This window comes from Ambystoma mexicanum, chromosome 1q (genome assembly GCF_040938575.1).
Source record: "Ambystoma mexicanum isolate Mex_15411 chromosome 1q, UKY_AmexF1_1, whole genome shotgun sequence".
NCBI lineage: Eukaryota > Metazoa > Chordata > Amphibia > Caudata > Ambystomatidae > Ambystoma > Ambystoma mexicanum.
Window position 1 is genome coordinate 320,167,138 of NC_090922.1, and position 19,231 is coordinate 320,186,368.

General features: G+C 46.4%; 1 protein-coding gene across 4 annotated transcripts in view; it reads left to right on the plus strand.

Moving 5' to 3' along the window:
- Positions 1-17,979, plus strand: part of FAAP24 (FA core complex associated protein 24) — a 264,124-nt gene extending 246,145 nt beyond the window's left edge. For all 4 annotated transcript variants that reach the window (XM_069639129.1, XM_069639140.1, XM_069639135.1 and 1 more), the window contains one exon: positions 17,222-17,979. In XM_069639129.1, coding sequence (XP_069495230.1) covers positions 17,222-17,467 — 246 coding nt within the window. In that variant the 3' untranslated portion in view covers positions 17,468-17,979. The remainder of the gene's footprint in view (positions 1-17,221) is intronic.
- Positions 17,980-19,231: the final 1,252 nt, after the last annotated feature.

A 19,231-nucleotide genomic window follows, 5' to 3' on the forward strand; every position in this document is an offset into this window, starting at 1 on the left:
GAAGAGCAATCACCCAAAGTGCAAGACTATCGAAAGAATCTTTGTTTGTCGTTGTGAACCAGCAGGCCTTCTAAGGAAAGAGACTTAGCCTCTGAAGGTTTTGGCATTGTTGAACTGGAATTGTAAGCCTCGTGCTGGAGGCCCAGGAGTATGCTGTGCTCAGGAGTTCCACCTGGTCCTGTGCTTGAAACGTGGGGACGGGAGACCCAGCCATACCATCCTGACTTATCATTTTGTGAACACTTTTTTCTTTTCTGGTGAACATTATCCCACACTCTTTTTGTAACTTAGTAGTAAGGATTGGCAATCGTTTTTTTAGTATATTCATTTTTTTATTTGACAAGAGGTCACTAGGACTGCCTTATTATTATTTGATGGTCCCATCTTAGATTTAGATTAGGCGTTTATCTCACCCATTATAAAGTTCAATAAACAACATTGAAGTGTGATCACTTGTGTCTCTCTTTACTGTTGCCACCATGACTTCTTTACACACCTGACAACGACAGCAGGGAACAAGACTCATTCAGCAAGAAAATGTTGGCTACAGGAGCCACAACAGTAAACGCGGCTAACTCACTGGCAACAATCTCTAGATATGACGTGAGATGTGGAACTTGATGGCCCCGCTATTCGAGTACTTGCCAGAAGATAAACGCAAACAAGCCCTGGACGTTCTGCGAGAAGGGGAAGATGCTTCCAATCACTCTATCAACATCACAGTTGACCTAGCAGAAACAGGCTTTAAACTGATCAGCGATGGCGTGGTACTACGGAGACAGGCATGGTTACAATGCACAGATTTCAGAGCAGATGTTCAATCTAAGGTGCTAGACATGCCTTTCGAGGGAGACCAACTTTTTGGCCCCAAAATTGACGACACGCTTAAAGCAATGAAAACAGACACAGATACAGTGAGGTTGATTGATTGATTTGATTGATTGTTTATTTATATAGCGCTTATACACAATGTGTTTCACTGATTGTTTACCACTGTGGCGGTGAGAGACACTTTTCGCTCCTTCTGGGGAGTCTTGGGTCCATGAAGGGCCTCCTACTCACAAATCTACTACTAGGGATATCAACAAGCGTACCCGTACAAGCAAAAGGACGACAAACAACCCCAAACGAGGCAGCAGACGTCTACTTCCAGGGGTAGACAGCAAAAGCAAGCTGGACTTCCATCAACCCTGTGCCCCCCATTTTTAAGCTGCAACAAGTGGGAGGAAACTTGCAATACACTCTGTAGCATTGGCAACAACTAACAGACAGATGGGTGTTGGACATCATACAAAAAGGAAACATAATAGAATTCCAGACAACCCCCCTCCCCTCGCCCCAGGCGCCACCACTGTTTCAACACCAGCCACACTTGGGCATCTTAATAAGCGGGGTGGAGAAGCTGCTCATAAAAGATGCAATCGAAAAGGTCCCAAGACATCAAAGGGGCAAGGGCGCCTACTCCAGATTCTTTGTAGTCCGAAAACGGGACCAATCATGGTGTCCAATTCTGGACCTAAGAAGCCTGAACAAGTATGTCAAGAATCAAAAGTTGAAGATGGTCACCTTGACAGATGTCACAAAATCAGTGAGGGAAAACTACTTCTTAGCCTCTCTGGACCTCAAAGATGCATATTTCCACCTTCCCAATCGAAAAAGGGACACAGGAAATTTCTATGATTCGTGGTAGGAACAAACCACTATCAATTCAAAGTCCTCCCGTTCGGTCTACGCTCAGCCCCAAGGACATTCACCAAATGCCTATCACTGGTGGCTCGTTGCTCAGGAAGAGCGGATACCATGTGTACCCATACCTCGATGATTGGTTGATACAGGCATCATCGCATCCAGCGGCGAAACTAGCAATCCAACAGGTGTCCAGCACCCTCTCACGCCTCGGCTTTGCAATAAATTGAAGCAAATCCTGCTTCAAGCCATCAAACACAACAGTATTCCTAGGGGCGCAATTCAACACTACAGAAGGCTGGGTGTGCCCCTCTGCAGAGAGGGTGGCCACAATAATACCCTGTCTAATCACAAAAGTCTACCCGGGCCCCATGATCTCACTCAGAGCGTGCATGCAACTCCTGGGAACCATGTCTTCGTGCATTCCGATAATACAACAGTGCAGGCAATTGAGACCACTGCAAGATTTCCTAGCGGATCGGTGGTCCCAGCTTACAGGATCCTGGAACGACAGGTTGACGGTAACACACACACTAGCAGACAACTTGCAATGGTGGTTCACACCATCTCCAAGTATGAAGGGAGTCCCATTCAGGGAACCTTCATTTCAAGAAACTCTGATCACGGATCAGACGTGATGGGGCGCTCATACACACCAACTGTCAATAAAAGGATTGTTGCTCGGTAGAAACAAAACGCCACATCAACATCTTGGAACTTAAGGCAGTAGCACGCGCTCTATGCTTGTTCCAGCCAGTGCTCAAGAGCAACGTCGTAAGAGTGTTCACAGACAACACAACCACAATATATTATGTGAGAAAACAAGGGGGCACGAGGTGGCGAACACTCCTATGGATGCTCAACAGTTATGGCAGTGGGCCATCAACAACAGGATAGAGTTGCAGGCATACCACCTTCTGGGAAAGAAAATCGAAATGGCAGACCAACTGAGCAGAGCCAACGACCAATCACACAAATTTCAACTGGCATACAGGAACAGATCTTCGACAAATGGGGAGAGCCAACCATCGATCTGTTCGCCATGTCGGAGAGCAAGAAAAGCCCCCAGTTCACGAGTATATACCCTCACCACCGGTCTCTAGGCAACGCATTCACAATTTCATGGGAGGGGATCTTCGCCTATGCGTCCCCTCTGTCCTCCGCGATACCAGTTATACGCAAGGTCCTACAGATGATTCCGATCTACAGGTGCACAGTCATTCTAATAGTGGCAACATTGGCGAGGCAGCAATGGTTCTCCGAGCTTAATCACCTATCCCAGTACTAACCAATCCCTCTAGGTCAGGACCCCGACCTGCTCTCCATGTTCAACCAGCAGGTGCTCCATCACAACCCAGGGGTCTTCAACTTGAAGGCCTCGCTCCTGACCTCAGCGAGTTCAGACAGGTCCCATTCACGGAGGAATGCAAAAACATTCTAAAGGCAGCCAGAGCAGAGTCCACAAATAGATCCTATGCATACAAAGGGAATCATTGCAATTGGTGGTCTCGACAACAATTGGACCCATTATTTATAGAACCTCCTCAAATCAATAAATTAGCAGAGGATGGCTTGTCACGCTCGTCCATCAAAGTACATCTAGCAGCGATCTCTAGATACACCAGGAAGCAAGGGAAGGCGCCCCTATTTGGGGCCTGCATAGTAAAACACTATGAGAGGCCTGTTCCGCACTTACCCTCCTCAAAAGAAGGTGCCGCCTCAGTGAAGCCTGAATACTGTTTTATCAGTCTTAATGAGACCACCGTTTAAATTTATGGTGACTACGGATATAAAGTTTGTGTCCTACAAAACAGCTTTTCTAGTGGCAATCACGTCTTTTCAGCGAGTATCGGAAATACATGCACTAACTGTTAAACCTCCATATCTATGGTTAGAAAAGAAGAAAGTCGCCTTGAAAACAAACCCTACATTAGTCCCAAAGGTATTGTCGGAATTCCATGTGCAAGCTGAAGTAACCTTACCGGCATTCTTTGTAAATCAGTCTACCCCAGCAGAGCAATCTCTGCACTCACTAGACCTTCGGAGAGTTCTGAAGTTCTCCATAGACAGAACTAAGGGTTTTCGACGCACATCCGGTTTGTGGCTTTTGGGGCGCCTAACGGGGGTCAACCCATTTCAAAGCAAGGTATTGCTAGATGGGTTTCCGCTACAATCTCTGCGGCGCACCCTCATGCCAATCAGCCCTTACAAGGACCCGTCCATGCTCATTCCAATGGAACAGTGGGGTCGTCGGAGGCACTATGGGCAGGGATTCCCCTGTCGGACATTTTCCATGTAGCAACCTGGGCAGTGTCGCACATCTTTGTCAAGCATCACTGCATGGACTAGGAGAGGCAAAAGCAAGGGTCAGAAGAGCTGTCCTACATTGCTTGTTTCAATAAGGTATTCCTTTTACCTTTACAACTCCTATGAAAGGCCTGTAACTGCTGTGGCACTCTATTCAAAGCATGTGAATCCATGAAAGAACCAATGCTGGAGAAGGAGCATGTTGCTTACCTGTAACTCCTATTCTCCAGCATTGGTATCTTTCATGGATTCACATACGCCCACCTACCACCCCTAAGGGAACAAGGTTATATTGCACCAGCGCTCATCTCTCTCTGGGGTTAGAATCTGAAGTTGGCCTCCTGGGTGGGGCTTCACACTCGACGTCCCATTGGCTGTGGCAGAATGCACTTAAAGGACATAAATAGGCTACTAAAGTGAGCTTTAAAATCTCTATTATACGCTATAATAATAATGTTACAGAGGATTCCCAGCCTGTCGGTGGGAAATATTCAAAGAATGTGAATCCATGGAAGATACCAATGCTGGAGAACAGGAGTTACAGGTGAGCAACATCCTCCTTCCCCGGAGGGTGAAGCTAGTCTGGAACTGGACTGAGGAAGACTATTCTTTAAGACCAGGTCCTTTATATTTTTAGAATATCTACTACCTGTATCCAGGGTAAGTTTCTTGCTAAGTGTGACCTGGATGTCCTTTATTTTGGAGAAAAAGAAAACCTTAAAGTCCTGAACCCGTTTTGCAGAAGGAGTAAGGGCAGGAGTTTGGCAAGAGGGTTGTATGATATTCTTGGTGATAGTCTTAAGGAGTTCCCTTGGTTTGTTACTAGCTGCCAACATTTGCTTCTGAACACGTGAGGCTTTAGAGGAAATGATACCTTTCTTGCAGGATACTTGTGCTTTATGGGCGATCCCCAGACAAACAGTACTGCGATGATGTCACCAATTTATTTCTGCTTTCCTGGCTTCTTTTTTGAGAAGCACTACTAACTATGGTGAATACCATTTCCAAAGTTTAAAAAAACAACTTGTGAGGAGTTATCCCAACAAATGGCTTTAAAATTGATGATGGCTAAGAAAGACTTACAAAGAATGGCAATACCGCCTGCCATGTGAAAATCTTGTTGGATCAACAAATGAAGCAAAGCTTGCGAGTCGTCTGTCATCCATGTTTCAGTAATGTTTGTTTGTTTGTTTGTTTATTTGGTATAGTGCAAAACCAAACCCAAAGGGTAGCTGGGCGCAGACATTGCAAGGATATTTGAGAACTTGGTTACAGGAAATTACAGTTATGCAGTTCAATTAGAAGCAAAGTACATGTACGGAACTGAGTGCGAAGATACAGTTAAAGCTAGTTGAACAGAAACTAGTTGACATATTTACAAACATCAGGGGTCTCTGGAGCAGTTGGCAAGGCGAGGGGTCCTAGTAAGGGGAGGAGGTCGAGCTAAATGTCATTGGATCGTATCCAGGTAAGGACCTTCCGCCTGAAGCTAGGGTAAGGTTGGTCCATTCTGAGATCTAGAGGGAGTCTGTTCCAAGTTTGTGCAGCTATGACCGGAAAGCTGGAACCGCCAGCTGTGCTCTTTTTGTATCTGGGCACCACTAAGGTGTAAGCAATAGTCATTCTTGTGGGACGGTTTGAGATTCTCTTGTCGACTCCGTTTACCAGGTAGGGGGGAGCTGTGTTGTTGAGACATTTGGAGGTGAGAGAGAGGGTTTTGAGGGCAATCCTTTAATTTTTAGCCAATGGATATTTTTTCTGGGGGTGGAGATATGAGCTCTATTAGGAATATTTAGAGCTACTCTAATAGCGTTATTTTGGGGTGTTTGGAGTTTATCAAGAATGTACTTGTTAGATCCTGCATATAGAGCATTACAGTAATCCAGCCTGGATATGATGAGTGCGTTGGCTAGTGTGATGCAGCTAGTCTCAGATAGGAATGGTCTACATGCTCGGATCAGTTTGCAAGTATATGCAGTGGAAGATGCTAAGGAATTAGTTTGTTTCTTAAAGGTGAGCGCTGAGTCGAGATAGACCCCAAGGGTTTTGACTGCAGGCATCACTTTGATGACATTGTTGTCAATGTTAACTGAGGCATAGTTCGGGTCAAGTTTTTTGATTGCCATCTCTGAGCCAAGGATCAGTAACTCCGTTTTGTAGTAATTCAGGCATAGGCTGTGAGATGCCATCCATGCCTGAATGAGGAGATATATCTTGTTTACTAAAGCCGTGTCTTCCAAGAAGTTGCCCGAAAGGGGTATGAGGATCTAAGTGTCATCTGCATAGCTGGAGTAGCATAGCTGATTTGCCATTGTCCTTCAACTCGTCAATTTGTGTCTTAAGGTCAATCAGGCCCGTTTCAGTACCATGAAGGGGACGGAAGCCGGATTGACGTGAGCCTAGTAAGTTGTTGGTTTCTAAGTAGTCCTGAATTTGCAGAATGGGACGGTGGTAATGGGTCTGTAGTTTGTCGGTATTGCAGTGGTCAAGTGTTTGTTTTTTTTTAGCAAGGGAAGCACCCAGTATTGTTTTAGGTTGTTAGGCACTAGGTTGGACTTAAAGGATGCATTGATGAGCTTAGAGATGAAGGAAGCTAGGTCTCCAGCTGCATCGTGTATGATTTGGGCAGGGCAGTTGTCTCCTTTACAGTTAGATGGCTTTAGAGAGAGAGTATGATTTTTTCTGTCTCTAATATGGTTATTTGTTTGAAGCTAAAGGGGTGAGGGGTGTTGTTAGGCTGGTTTAGAGGAAGCTGTGGCTGAGGTGTGTAGGCTCTGTCGGCAGGAGCAGGGAAGCTTTTTTATTGGCAATTTTAGTTTGGAACAAGCTAATTTTTCCCGCCAGGGCATTTTGTATATTCGTACACCAGAGCTTATTTTTAGGAATGTTATCAGTCGGGGGTATGGGTGATTCCATTTCACAGAGGATGGAGAATAGTTCCTTGGTATCTGATTTAGCCTTAGATATTCTGTCATTAAAGGTATTCTTTTTAGTGCTTCTGATTTTCTTTTTGTACTGTTTGGTGAGAGTGGCTAATTTAATTTTGTTCTCCTCGGTGGGCGAATGTTGCCAAATTGACTGCAACTTTCTTTTTTGAATTCTGAGGTCTTTCAACTGTGGTGTGAACCAGTTGTTCAGATGAGAATGTTGTTTGTTTTTGTGGATTTTGGTAGGGGCAATCAAGTCAAGTGCCTTAATCATCGTCCTATTGTAGGCTTCCACGAGTGATGTCGGGTCTGTGATATTGTCTAGGTTGTCGAGAGTGGGGAGGAGGTGAGGTAAGAGTTGTTCTGCTGTGATGTCTTTTTTACTTCTGGTAGGGAGTGGCAGGGCGATAAGTATTGGGTTAGCTTTGATAATGTCGAGTGAGGCAGAGAATACAATTTAGTGGTCAGTCCAAAATTGCGGCATTATGTTAGTAATGCTAAAGTTGCAATTCCGATCGGCAACCCAGTCTAAGGTCCTGCCTTTAGAGTGAGTAGGGGTGGAGACTTTTTGTGTCAGGCCATAATCATTCAATAATGAAGCAACAGATGAGGCATGTTTGTCATTACAGTCATTAAAGCCAAGGTTAAAGTCTCCCAGTAGTAGAATTTGAGTGTGGTCTTTTGTGTTATTGGTTAGGATACTAGTTAGGTCGTCTTCAAAGGATCCTAGTGGTCCAGGTGGTCTGTAGATGACATACATGGTAAGGTTACGGTTACAAGAGAGGTGGAGTTTAGCAGTAAGGAGTTCACATGATTGAAATAGCAAGGTAGTAGCTAATCTGATGGGTAAGGTGGATTTGTGGATGATGGCTAGGCCACCTCCTTTGATATTAGGTCTGTCGACTCTTAGTAGTTGGTAGCCATCATGTATTGCTAGCATGATGGTGGGGCCAGCCACCTCATGAAGCCAGGTTTCGGTAATGACCAATAGGTCTAGGTTCTCATTGGTTAAGGTGTCAGAGATCTCTGTAGCGTGGGCTACCATGGATCTAGCATTGACGAGTGACCCAGTCAGTGATAGGGTGCTAGTTGGTGTGGTGGTGGGAAGTTGTTTATTTTTAGTTGGGGTGACTCTTTCTGATGGTGACTGGTTAGTTGCTGTGAAGACAGGGCGCAGAGGGGTAGGCTTGAGGTATTGTGAGCCTTTGTTTGCTAGATCGATATAGCCTCTATAGGTGTGGCAGGATGATGGTTCATGGAGACGGAACAATCTTGCCCTCAGTCTCATGTTTCTGTCCTTACGAGGGTATGAGGCAGCGGATGCAAGTGCCATGGTGGTGAGGAGGCTCAGTACAAGGTGTAATGTCTGGTATTGAGTCATTTTCATTATGGTCGTGGGCAGGGAGGTGCTGGTGATTGGAGAATCCAAGTTCGGGCTATAGGTGTGGACTGGTGCCGTGTGCAAAGGCGTGCAGCTATATTTAGTTATGGCAATTCGGTAGTAGGGAAGTCTAAGCAATGTGGTTAGAAGCCATATACTGGTAGTTGGGCAGACTAGGCAAGTACAAGTGGGCTAGGACCTAGGTAGGCAGGCATAGGCATGTACAAATAGTGGCAGTATACTAGTAGTTAGGCAGACTAGGCAAGTACAAATGGGCTAGGATCTAGGTAGGCAGGCATAGACATGTACAAATAGTGGCAGTATACTAGTAGTTAGGCAGACTAGGCAAGTACAAATGGGCTAGGATCTAGGTAGGCAGGCATAGACATGTACAAATAGTGGCAGTATACTAGTAGTTAGGCAGACTAGGCAAGTACAAATGGGCTAGGATCTAGGTAGGCAGGCATAGACATGTACAAATAGTGGCAGTATACTAGTAGTTAGGCAGACTAGGCAAGTACAATACAGTTGGACTAGAATGCATTAAGGTAGTACCTAGATTTGCACGACACAGTTAGGCTAAAATGTACAAAAGTAGCACCTGAATTTACACAACACAGTTGGGCTGAAATGCATTAAGGTAGCACCTGGATTTGCACAACTCAGAATAGACTGGGATGCACAGGGTAACACCTAAAATCAAGGCAGCACAACTAAACTGAGGTACAGTGGCACACCATCTGGATACAGTAATACTACCTGGCATAACGGAGCAAAATTGCAATGGACAGATGGGTCGACTTGGACAGGGTACATAACATAAGTGAGCAGACATGCAGTTTAGCAACGAGACATGGTTAATCTAAGGTGCTGAGGCACTGTCTAGCATCAATATGAGGCCTGTATGAGGAATTTTCATTTGGCCAAGATATAGGGTGGCTGTTGGCTAAGAGTGCTCTAGGTTGCAAGTTATGCTAAACTTGGAGTCAAGCATGTATGGGTAGGGAGGTTGTATTGGGAACATTAGATTGCATTAGATTGGCGTGCCGTGAGGCAGCAAAGTACGAGGTAATGGCATTTATATCATAAAATGGGAATACGCATATCAATCAGAGTTTAAACAGAAGTAAATGTTTAACGGCGAAAAGTCATTTGCAGCAGAAGGTCGGATTTACTTGTTGGGGAGGCAGCGTAGTTATGGTCTCGGCAGTGCATTCGTTCTGGAAAAATCATGAAAGTTACCTTAGCAGACGTATCGTGGGAGGATCAGGGGGTCTGGCAGACAGCATAGTCGGCGCAAAACAGGTGATGGCCTTGTCTCCTTGGGCCTTGTGTTGGAGTGGGCCGGGTTCGCCTGCCGGCACCCAATGGGAATGAAATGAAGCGAATGGCCAATCAGCTGACTACTGCTGGCAGCGTTAGGTCGGGGAGGCTGCATGCAAATCGGGGGCGGCCATCTTGAAATTTCTGATGCCTCGTGTGCCTTAATGGAGGCAGGGAGGCACTAGGCTATTTAGCCGTTATTGGGCATAAATGGAGGTTCTTTCCTTTTGCAGACTTGGATGACAGTAAAGCATGAGATGAAAAAAACACGTTCTGCAAATGGGCGCCGGTGCTTCTGCGCTTTCCGATGATCCTTAGAATGATGAGCAAGTCTAACTTATAATCTATTAATAGATCATATTTGATAGAAGACTTATTCTGAATTGATCTACAATTAATCGAGGCACAATTAATCCTGGATTGTCAAGTTCGGTCCACTTTCAAAACTTGAAATGAGGAGTTGAGGCGTATTTCGGGCTATGTTATGGGCCCTCAACTTGTTTAATGTCTGTAGTGTGATGTGACCCAGCAAATCTTTACACATGCATAACTCTTTCGTGTTATAAACATACATAAGCGCTTTGGATTAAGGTGCTATATAAATAATACATCATTATCATTAGCACATCATTATAATTATAATATACATTATAGCCCTTCTCTGCTGCGGACTCGGTGGCATCTGACTAGCTTCCCTGGCCCTGCTCCTGACTGGATCTGCCGGACTAGTTGCTCTCCTGGCCACGCTGCTGCCTCTTTCGCCTCCTCATTCGGCTCCATAGACCTCGCTCCCAACGGCTGCAGCCCCTCCCCCTAACTGAGCTCTTCGGCGCTCCGGGCCCTTTGGCACTCCTCTGCCTGCAGGTGGCTCCTCCTGGACTCCCGCACCTCCTCCCAAATCATCGGGGTGCCGCGGCCTCCTTCTTGCTGCTCCTGCCCTCAGTCCTCCTCTGTCTGCAGGCAGCTCCCTCCTGGACTCCTGCACCTCCTCCCACACCATCTAGGTGCTGCAGCCGCCTTCTTGTTGCTGCCCTTCAGTCTTCCTCTGCCAGCAGGCGGCTCCTTCCTGGTCTCCTGCACCACCTCATACACCGTCAAAGGTGCTGTGGTTGCCTTCCTTGTTGCTCCTACCCTTCACACCTCCTCTGCCTTCGGGCGACTCCCTCCTGGACTCCTGCACCTCCTCCCACACCATCTAGGTGCTGCGACCGCCTTCTTGTTGCCGCCCTTCAGTCCTCCTCTGCCTGTAAGCGGCTCCCTCCTGGACTTGCACCTCCTCCCACACCTTTGGGGTGCCGCGGCCGCCGCCTTTGTTGCTCCGACCCTTCAGTCCTCCTCTGCCTACGGGTGGCTCCCTCCTGGACTCCCGCACCCCCTCCAAACACCTTTAAGGGTGCCGCAGCTGACTTCTTTGGTGCTCCTGCTCTCCAGGCCTCCTCTGCTTGCTGGGTCTGCTGCCCCTCCTCCGGCTGAGTTTCTTCAGTGCTCCAGCCCTTCAGTCCTCCACTGCATACAAGCGGCTTCCTTCTGGACTCACTATCACTGACCTTACTTCCAACGGCTGTCTTTTCGGTGCCCCGGCACTTCAGTTCGCCTCTGCCTCTTTCCTGCTGTCACCTGGACTGATCCTGATTCTTCGTTGGGTCCTACCACAACTTAGCCTTATTTCAACCCTTTAGCAATCCACTTGCTAGCTTCCCATTACCAACTTGCTCTCCCTGTCTGCCTTCTTCCCCCTCCCATCCCTTCTCTTCACTCTTAATGGTCACCAACCATCACCTGACCCTATTATACTATAGTCTACTATATCCTCCTCAACCCTCCCTCTGCTCCACCCCCACCTACTGCCTCCTAAATTCCCTCTTTTCTCACCCCCGCCTCTTTACTGGTCCTCCTCGCTCTCCCCAACCATCTCCACCTCACCCATCTGACCTCTTCCCTCTCCACTCTCTTACCCTTCATAATCTCTCACCTCCCTGTCCTGCGCATCGCTAAATTCCTCCCTTCTTTTCAACCTCTCTCCTCACCTTCTGCTTCCCATCCACTCCTCTTCCCTCTTTCTATCCTCCTCGTTTTTTCCCCTTTTCCTTATGTCCACCCCCTTGCTCAGCCCCCTTCCATTGCTCCCCTTCCTCATCGTCTTAACCTCATCTACCCCCCAAGCCAACCTTCCAACTTAATTAATACTGCTCTTTGGAGTCCAATCCCTCTGTAATAAGACCGCAGCCGTCCTGGACATGTTATTTCGTCTCAATCTTCACTTTCTCTGTTTAACTGAAACTTGGATCCCACCTCACAACTCAACTGTCCCTGCCTCTCTCACTAGCCCTTCCTCATCCTTTTCTCATATCACTCGTCCCATTGGTCATGGTGGTGGTGGTGTGGGCATCCTCTTGCATCCTAAATACCTTTCATCTACTTCTTCACTGTGCCTTCCTACTTTCTCTTCATTTGAATACTTACACAAATCTTTCACTCATCCTCATCCCATCGCCTTCCTAATCATCTACAGACCTCCGGGCCCCCTCTCCTCTTTTTATGATGACCTTGACCACCTCCTCTCTCTTATCTCCCCCTCCCCCCCTCACTGTACTTGGTGATTTCAACCTCCACCTTCCTACTCCCCCTCAACCCTTGCCTCTTCTCTTCTCTCTCCGCTTCCCTCTTCTCCGACTTACTCCTCTGGCTCCACTCTTGATCTCCTCTTTATTGCCACCTACTCTTCCTCTCCTGTCCCCTCCTTACCCAGCTATCTATCTGATCATGCTCTGCTCTCTTTCTCCCTTACCCCCAGCACTCCACCTCCCTCTCCTTTACCCTCCTCCACATCTTTTACTTGACGCGACCTCCGTAACCTTCGCCCTTCACTCTTCCTTGATACCTGCTCTTCTTCTCTTCCTCCCCTCTCTGATTTGACCTTGCCTTATCCTCTCTATCCTCCTCTATCTCATCTAGTCTCGACCAACTCTACCTCCCTCTCCTCTTTCCGCCCTTCTCGTAAACCTTCCCAACCCTGGCTCTCTCCTCACCTCTTGTCCATGCATCGTCTTCTTTGTCGCCTTGAGCGTTGCTGGCTGAAATCCCCCACTCTTCCTAACCAAACCTCCTACTTTTCTTATCACTCCTTATGACTCCTGCCTTAACTCCACCAAATGTGCATACTTTTCTAACCTCCATCACTCCCAAGCCTCTCATCCTCGTCGTATCTTTCAAACCCTCTCTCGTCTCCTCTCCCCTCCCGCTCCTGACCCCTCTTCAACTTCTCCTCTCTCTCCTTCTGACTTTGCGAATTTCTTCTCTGAACATTGTTTTTCTCTTTGCTAAAATATTGTCTTCTTCTTTTTCCCCTCCTCCCCTCTCCTTACACTCTCCCTTGGCTCACATGTCTACATTTTCTCCCATCACTCCCTCTGATGTCTCTCTCCTCCTAACTAAATCCCATCCTACTGCCATCCCCTCTGACCCCATTCCAACCCTTCTTATTCCCAAGATTTACCCCCCTCTCATTCCCTACCTAACCTCCTTCTTCAACACTTGTTTATCCATGGCCACCTTCCCTTCTGCCTTCAAGCATGCAACTATCATCCCTATACTAAAAAAGACTTCTGCTAATCCTCTTCTCGCCTTCAACTTTCGTCCAATCTCACTTCTACCTTTTCTCTTGAAATAACTCGAATGCTTAGCTTATTCTCAGCTCTCAACCTTTGTCACTACCCACTCTCTCGGAGTCCTCTCTTACCTATGTCATTAACTCCCTCTTTACCGCTCGCTATTCTAAGCATTCCTCAATCCTCATCCTCCTTGGCCTCTCTGCTGCCCTTGACACTGTCGATCACCCCTTACTTCTCAACACTCTTTCCTCTCTTGGATTCAAAGGCTCAGTTCTTAACTGGCTCTCCTCTTACCTCTCCCACCGCTCTTTCGCTGTCTCTTGGGGAGGACAAACCTCTACTACCTTCCCTCTCGAATACGGCGTCCCCCAAGGCTCTCTCCCTATGACTCTATTTCCAACTCACATTCTTACCTAGGATGGCTTCCTTTCCACTCCCAACTTAAATTTCACTTCCTTTGTCTTGTCTTTAAATCTCTTCATGACCTTGCCCCTCCTTACCTCTCTTCTGTCCTCTCATTCTATACCCCCTCTCGCTCCCTTCGTTCTGCTGATCTCTTCTTACTTGCTGTTCCCCCACCACCATGTGCCTCTTCTCGTAACCGTTCCTTTCAGCTCCTTGCCCCCTTACACTGGAACTCACTACCTCTCTCTATCCGCTCCTCCCCCACCTATTCCTCCTTCCGCCCCTCATTGAAAGAACTTCTTCGCTCGCCTCCCTCTCTCCATTCCCTCCCTCCTTCTAATACCCTCTCCCTGTTCTCTTTATCTTTTCCCGTCTCTCCTGTGATCTCCTCTTTCGTTGCTCACTTCACTCATTACTCTCGCCTTCTCTTTCCTTCCCTACCCACCTCCTCTCCTTTACTTGCAAATTGTTCTAAAAGCCGATTTTATGGGTTGATTCATGTATACTGTTTTGCTTCTACTGTTCCATGTTTGATGTGTTTCTTGTTAACTGTAAAGTGCCTTGGATTAAGGCGCTATATAAACAATAAAATACAAATAATGAAGATAAAAACCGAGACACAAAAAATGGCACAGCAGGGCTTACTGACTACAACGCACAGCCTGGCCGTAGTGGAAACTAAAACCATATCTACTCTAGAGTATCCCCTTTGAACTGGCGCAAAGTATATATATTCCCTATCCTCCTGACGGAAGAAGCGTCATCCTTTGTCCTGTTCCAATAGATGTGTTTCCTAAAAAAACACAATAGAGGACTGCATTTCAATTAACCTACGCAGGATAGAACATCATTTTTAGGGGGAGTTAAGACTCTGTACATTCAGGGTCACAAACCCAATGTCAGCCATTGGGACCCATGTATATACTCGCACATCCCCATTCCATTACGAAGTCGGAGCAAAACTCCTGTTCCCTACAATCTGCTTTCATCTGTCGATACAAAACATAAAACAACCAAACTGTCAATAAGGTTTCAACTCCGCTCCACCCCCCATACGTATATGTAATCCGCCTTTTATTTCGGGGCAATTCCCAAACCCTAAGCGCACCGAAGCCCCTACACCCCGACTGGAATAATCCCCCACAAAATGTTTATAATGAGCGTCCGTAAACTCGTTCAGGGACTTCTCAGTAACATTGTTTACTCGCAGCGGTGCCAGTTGCTGACCAGAGAGCCCAACCGCTTCACAAGTAGCTCTTCTCACGACCAACTCTGAAATACACAGCTTACATACATATTCATATTCCGACCTGGCTTTGTCCATTCTCCACCCACCCCTCCCAGACCCATGCACTCTCTTCTTCCACACCCTCTCCCAGGATCCCTTCTCTTGCGTGTCTCTTCTTCTTTACTTGGGGACCCTCCACTTCCCGGAATAGGGTTTGTCCGATCCAACAAGTCTGCAACTTCCTCTTCTTTGGCAATGTTGTATGCCTTCCGTTCTAGTTCGAACATTAACCTGAATAGATGTGCCCATCTGTATCTCACTCTTTTCTCTTAGCCTGTCGCGAGATGCAGGCTCTTCCTTTTCTCCAGGTTCGCTTATGCAAGATCCTGGAATATCAGGATAGGGCCCTCTCTGAAGCAGATCACTTCCTGTAATCTGGCTTTCTTTATGATCCTTTCTTTGAGTTGGAAGTAGTGAACTCTCGTCAGGACGCCCGGGATCAGATCATTTTTTTCCTCTAGCATAGAAAAAATTTGATGTGTCCGATCCAGAACGATATCAAGATCCTCAGACTCCTACAAGATGTGGTGGAATTAGAGCAGTTACATAGTACTCCAGCTCTTTGTCAGAGATTTGTTTAGGGACCCCAGATGTCATTATGTCTCATTCTATTTTCAACCTCTCCATGTTTGGTAGGAACAAATTCCATCTGTTGCGCTAAACTCTTCACTCTTTCCATCAGCTGGGCCTGTTCATGTGCTTGTTCACAAAAGGTTGATTCCACCTCTTCTAGCCTACTTTTTGCCTCCCTCACATGTTTATCCAGATCCGCCATGGATTTAGCCAGGATGGAGGCACTATCTTTTATCTCTGTCTAAAGCTCCAGTAACTTAAGCCGTAAATCCATTTTCGTGGCAGGAAACGTCTTCCAAATTCACCTGTGTCTGCGGGGAGTAGATAGGTGCCAAAGTTGTTTGTTGGTTCTGTTTGGAGCTTTCTTGCACCTGCATAAGAATTTTGATGTCTCCTGATTGCGCTGCTTTTTGTTTGGCCATTGTAGAATAGTGCTGAGGCTTTCTGCCCTGTCCAGCCGGTGCCGTACTCTGGTGCAGAGTACTGCCAGGTTCTCCAAAGGAAGGTGGCCAGAACAAGCACACACCTAAGGCACGACGGTTAGGAGTTTGTGGGGATAACCCTTTTGGAGCTCTCCATGCGTCCCACAAACACCTCCAGCATCTGGCTCGAAATCACATATGGAGGGACCTGCACCCGACAGTAGGCTCACGCGTACTCGTTGGCAGAATCGTCACCACTACAATTCACCTCTGCTCCGGTATCTCTGTTGCAAGCACCGTTCCCTCCCATAAGTAGCGGCACAGCAGACTGCCTATATTATCTCTAGGGCTGAAATTCACTTTGGCAGGTCTCGATCCGTCATTCCTTTGGCACGTCCTATGTTCGGCACCATCAATGGCTTTGGTCCCGGGTGCTCTGTTTCCCAGATGGCATCTTGGATGAACGAGGAGCGATCTCACGCTGTCAGCGATTTCGGCCTTCTCGACCACCCAAACATTCCCTGCGGGTCTCCAAAGGAGTCACAGGGCCTTCACCGAAGGAGAACCCCCCACCCCCCCATCAGTCTCCCAACCAGCAGCAGTGGAGGCTCCAGTAGGCTGCAGAGGAAGCGCCCACGTGGCTTCCCTGGTTGGCCACACCGCCAATCTAACTTTCTTTACATATTGTATGATGCAAGTTCATTTTTTGTCCTCACTGTGAGGTAAAGGATTCCGTTTTGCTTTCATTTCATGCTGCCTGGATTACATTTGGGATCTATTTGGAAGGCCTTTGCCCTCAAATTATGCTCCAGTGTATGGGAACTTCTATAGTCAAATTATGAATTGTTAGCATGTGGGAAGAATGATTTCCACCCACATTTAGTAATTGGATTTGTAATCTGAATGCAACCTATATGCTTGATAAAGGGAAAATCAGTGAGCTTTCAATGGAGCCTGTACACTTCACGCTTGCCAAGTAGGCTTATGGATACATTATCAGTTCAACAATAAATGTAGAATTCTGTGTAACGTTCTGTTATTTATTCCTCCCTCTTTGGTTTGTCGAGGCAATGTTTGTATTTTTTTTTAATGTAACTTGCTTAATTAAAAAAAAAGAACTTTGTTGCAAATTAGTAGACGTCCATCCTGAGCTGCAGTCTTTTGTCTGCTAGTATGCATCTGCCTCACCTTGTTCTTGATCATTGGAGTTATAGTTTTGTGTGCAGTAGTACATTCTTTAGTATTGTTTTGTTTGACCCTAATTGCAAGATGATAAACTGATTTATTTTTTATTTCAGGTCCTTGGCCAAAGCAAGGAACAGAGCAATCCTTTTATTAGGAAAAAAAGATCTCAGTTTACAGAACCGTCTGTTCTTAATACAATTCAGCAGATTCCAGGAGTTGGCAAAGTGAAAGCTATGCTTCTTCTACAGCATTTTGTGAGCATCCACCAACTTTCCAATGCATCTATCGCACAACTCGAGGAAGTCATCGGACGGGGAATTGCACAGCAAGTCCATGCCTTCTTCACACAAAAACGATGAGAAACTCTACGTTTGTGTTGGTGTTTTGGTAAAAATGAGCAAAAAGGGGCCTGTACGTCCAGTGGAATCATAGGTCCACCTTGCTTCTATGCGAGCACTCCGCGTATATGATTTTGTATTGTCTATGAGATCAACCAGCATAAACACAGCAATTAAGTAAGCAGGATCGTATCAGCAGCCCATTCATTTTGATATGTGACTTATTCTATTTTACTGGCGCAAGATATTGCTTTACTTTTGCATTCTAAATATGGAGGAGTCTATTTCTGAAGACAAACCTGCCAGAACTTGAGCCCAACAAACTGTACCATGCATACAGTCGGAAACATTATACCCATTGATAAAAGAAGCAGGAATCTACAGGGACTAGATCGCAGAGACTCTTAAAAGGCAGTTTCAGCCTATGAACGTTCGAGTAGAAGCATTGCTACTGTATTTAGGGTTCGGTGATGGAATGAGTAAGGATCAAATTTAATGAAATAAAGATGTATTTATATGTACTCTTACAAAGAGTGTGCTGTTATGTCTTTTGTCTCCCTTGCCTTGGTCCTACATGATTGCTTATTTGATGAAATGTCTGGTCAGGCACCCTTATTTAACTTCAGAAGACGTATGAAGGTTCCTGAGCACCCGCTGTGCAGCGCTACGTTGGGTACAAGGTACTTTTTAACATTGTGTCGCAATGGGCACCGATGAGGACACGGAATGGAGATATGTGCTGCAGATGATAGGATTTTGTTTTGTGAGCTTGTGTATTGCCCGTGCAGATACAGCGGCATCAGTTTGGCAGCACACCAAGGTTCTACAACGATAGCATACGCCATGTTTTTTTGTGTTGGCAGAGATGTCTGGTATTGTGGAGGCAATACAACCTTACACAACACAATAACGTTGTATTTATGTTTGCGGTCGCTTCAAAAGCGACCGCAAACATAAATACAACGTTTTTAAAGCTGCAGTTTTATTTCTAAGTTTTCCGGGCTCCTCCAGCCCGGAAAACTTGGAAAAAAATAAGCAGCTAGTGCTTATTTTTTGTAAAAAAAATAAATAGCACTTACCGAGATTCAGCTGCAGCTTTCCTGCTCTGGTCTCCGGTCCGCGTCCTCCGAGTCCCGGCACTAATGAAGGGAAAGCCACCCAGCGGTAGACTTTGTTTACTACAGCTGGCTGGCTTTTCCTTCATTAGTGCCGCAAAAGCCAGCACAGGAGGGCCTCCATTTCACAAAATGGCGGCGCCCTTGTGCTTGCTTTTGAGCTTGAATATCTCAAAATTTTACATAGGAAGTTTTAAAACGGAGGATGCTAGTATTTTTTTTTTTTTAATGTGGCCTATCTATTTTTGAAATAATTTTTTTACTAGACCATGCCTTTAAGTTAGCCCGGGGATAACTGTAGGAGGTACGGCTAGGTAACGCCAAGCTGATCCTCGGAGCTTCCACCCAGAGGCAGGCCACCTGTACTGAGTCGGTCTGTGTTGTCCTCCTTCCTGACTTGGGAGCATGGCTCTGGTTCCCAACACCCCACTCTTATCTACCTCCTCAACAAGTTGAAAAGGTCTCATGCCTACGGCTAACTCCTCTCCATTGTATCCCTCTTTGAGCTGCTTTTGCACCTCCCTCCACATGATCCTACCTTTGCCCTCCTCAACTTCCCCCTGGCAGGCTTGTAGCATATGTGCTCCTGCTCACCTACTCTTTTGGTATCTCCGCTCTGTCTCCAGCATCTGTTTCTTTTCACCTCCCTGGTAGCTCTCCTACACTCTTC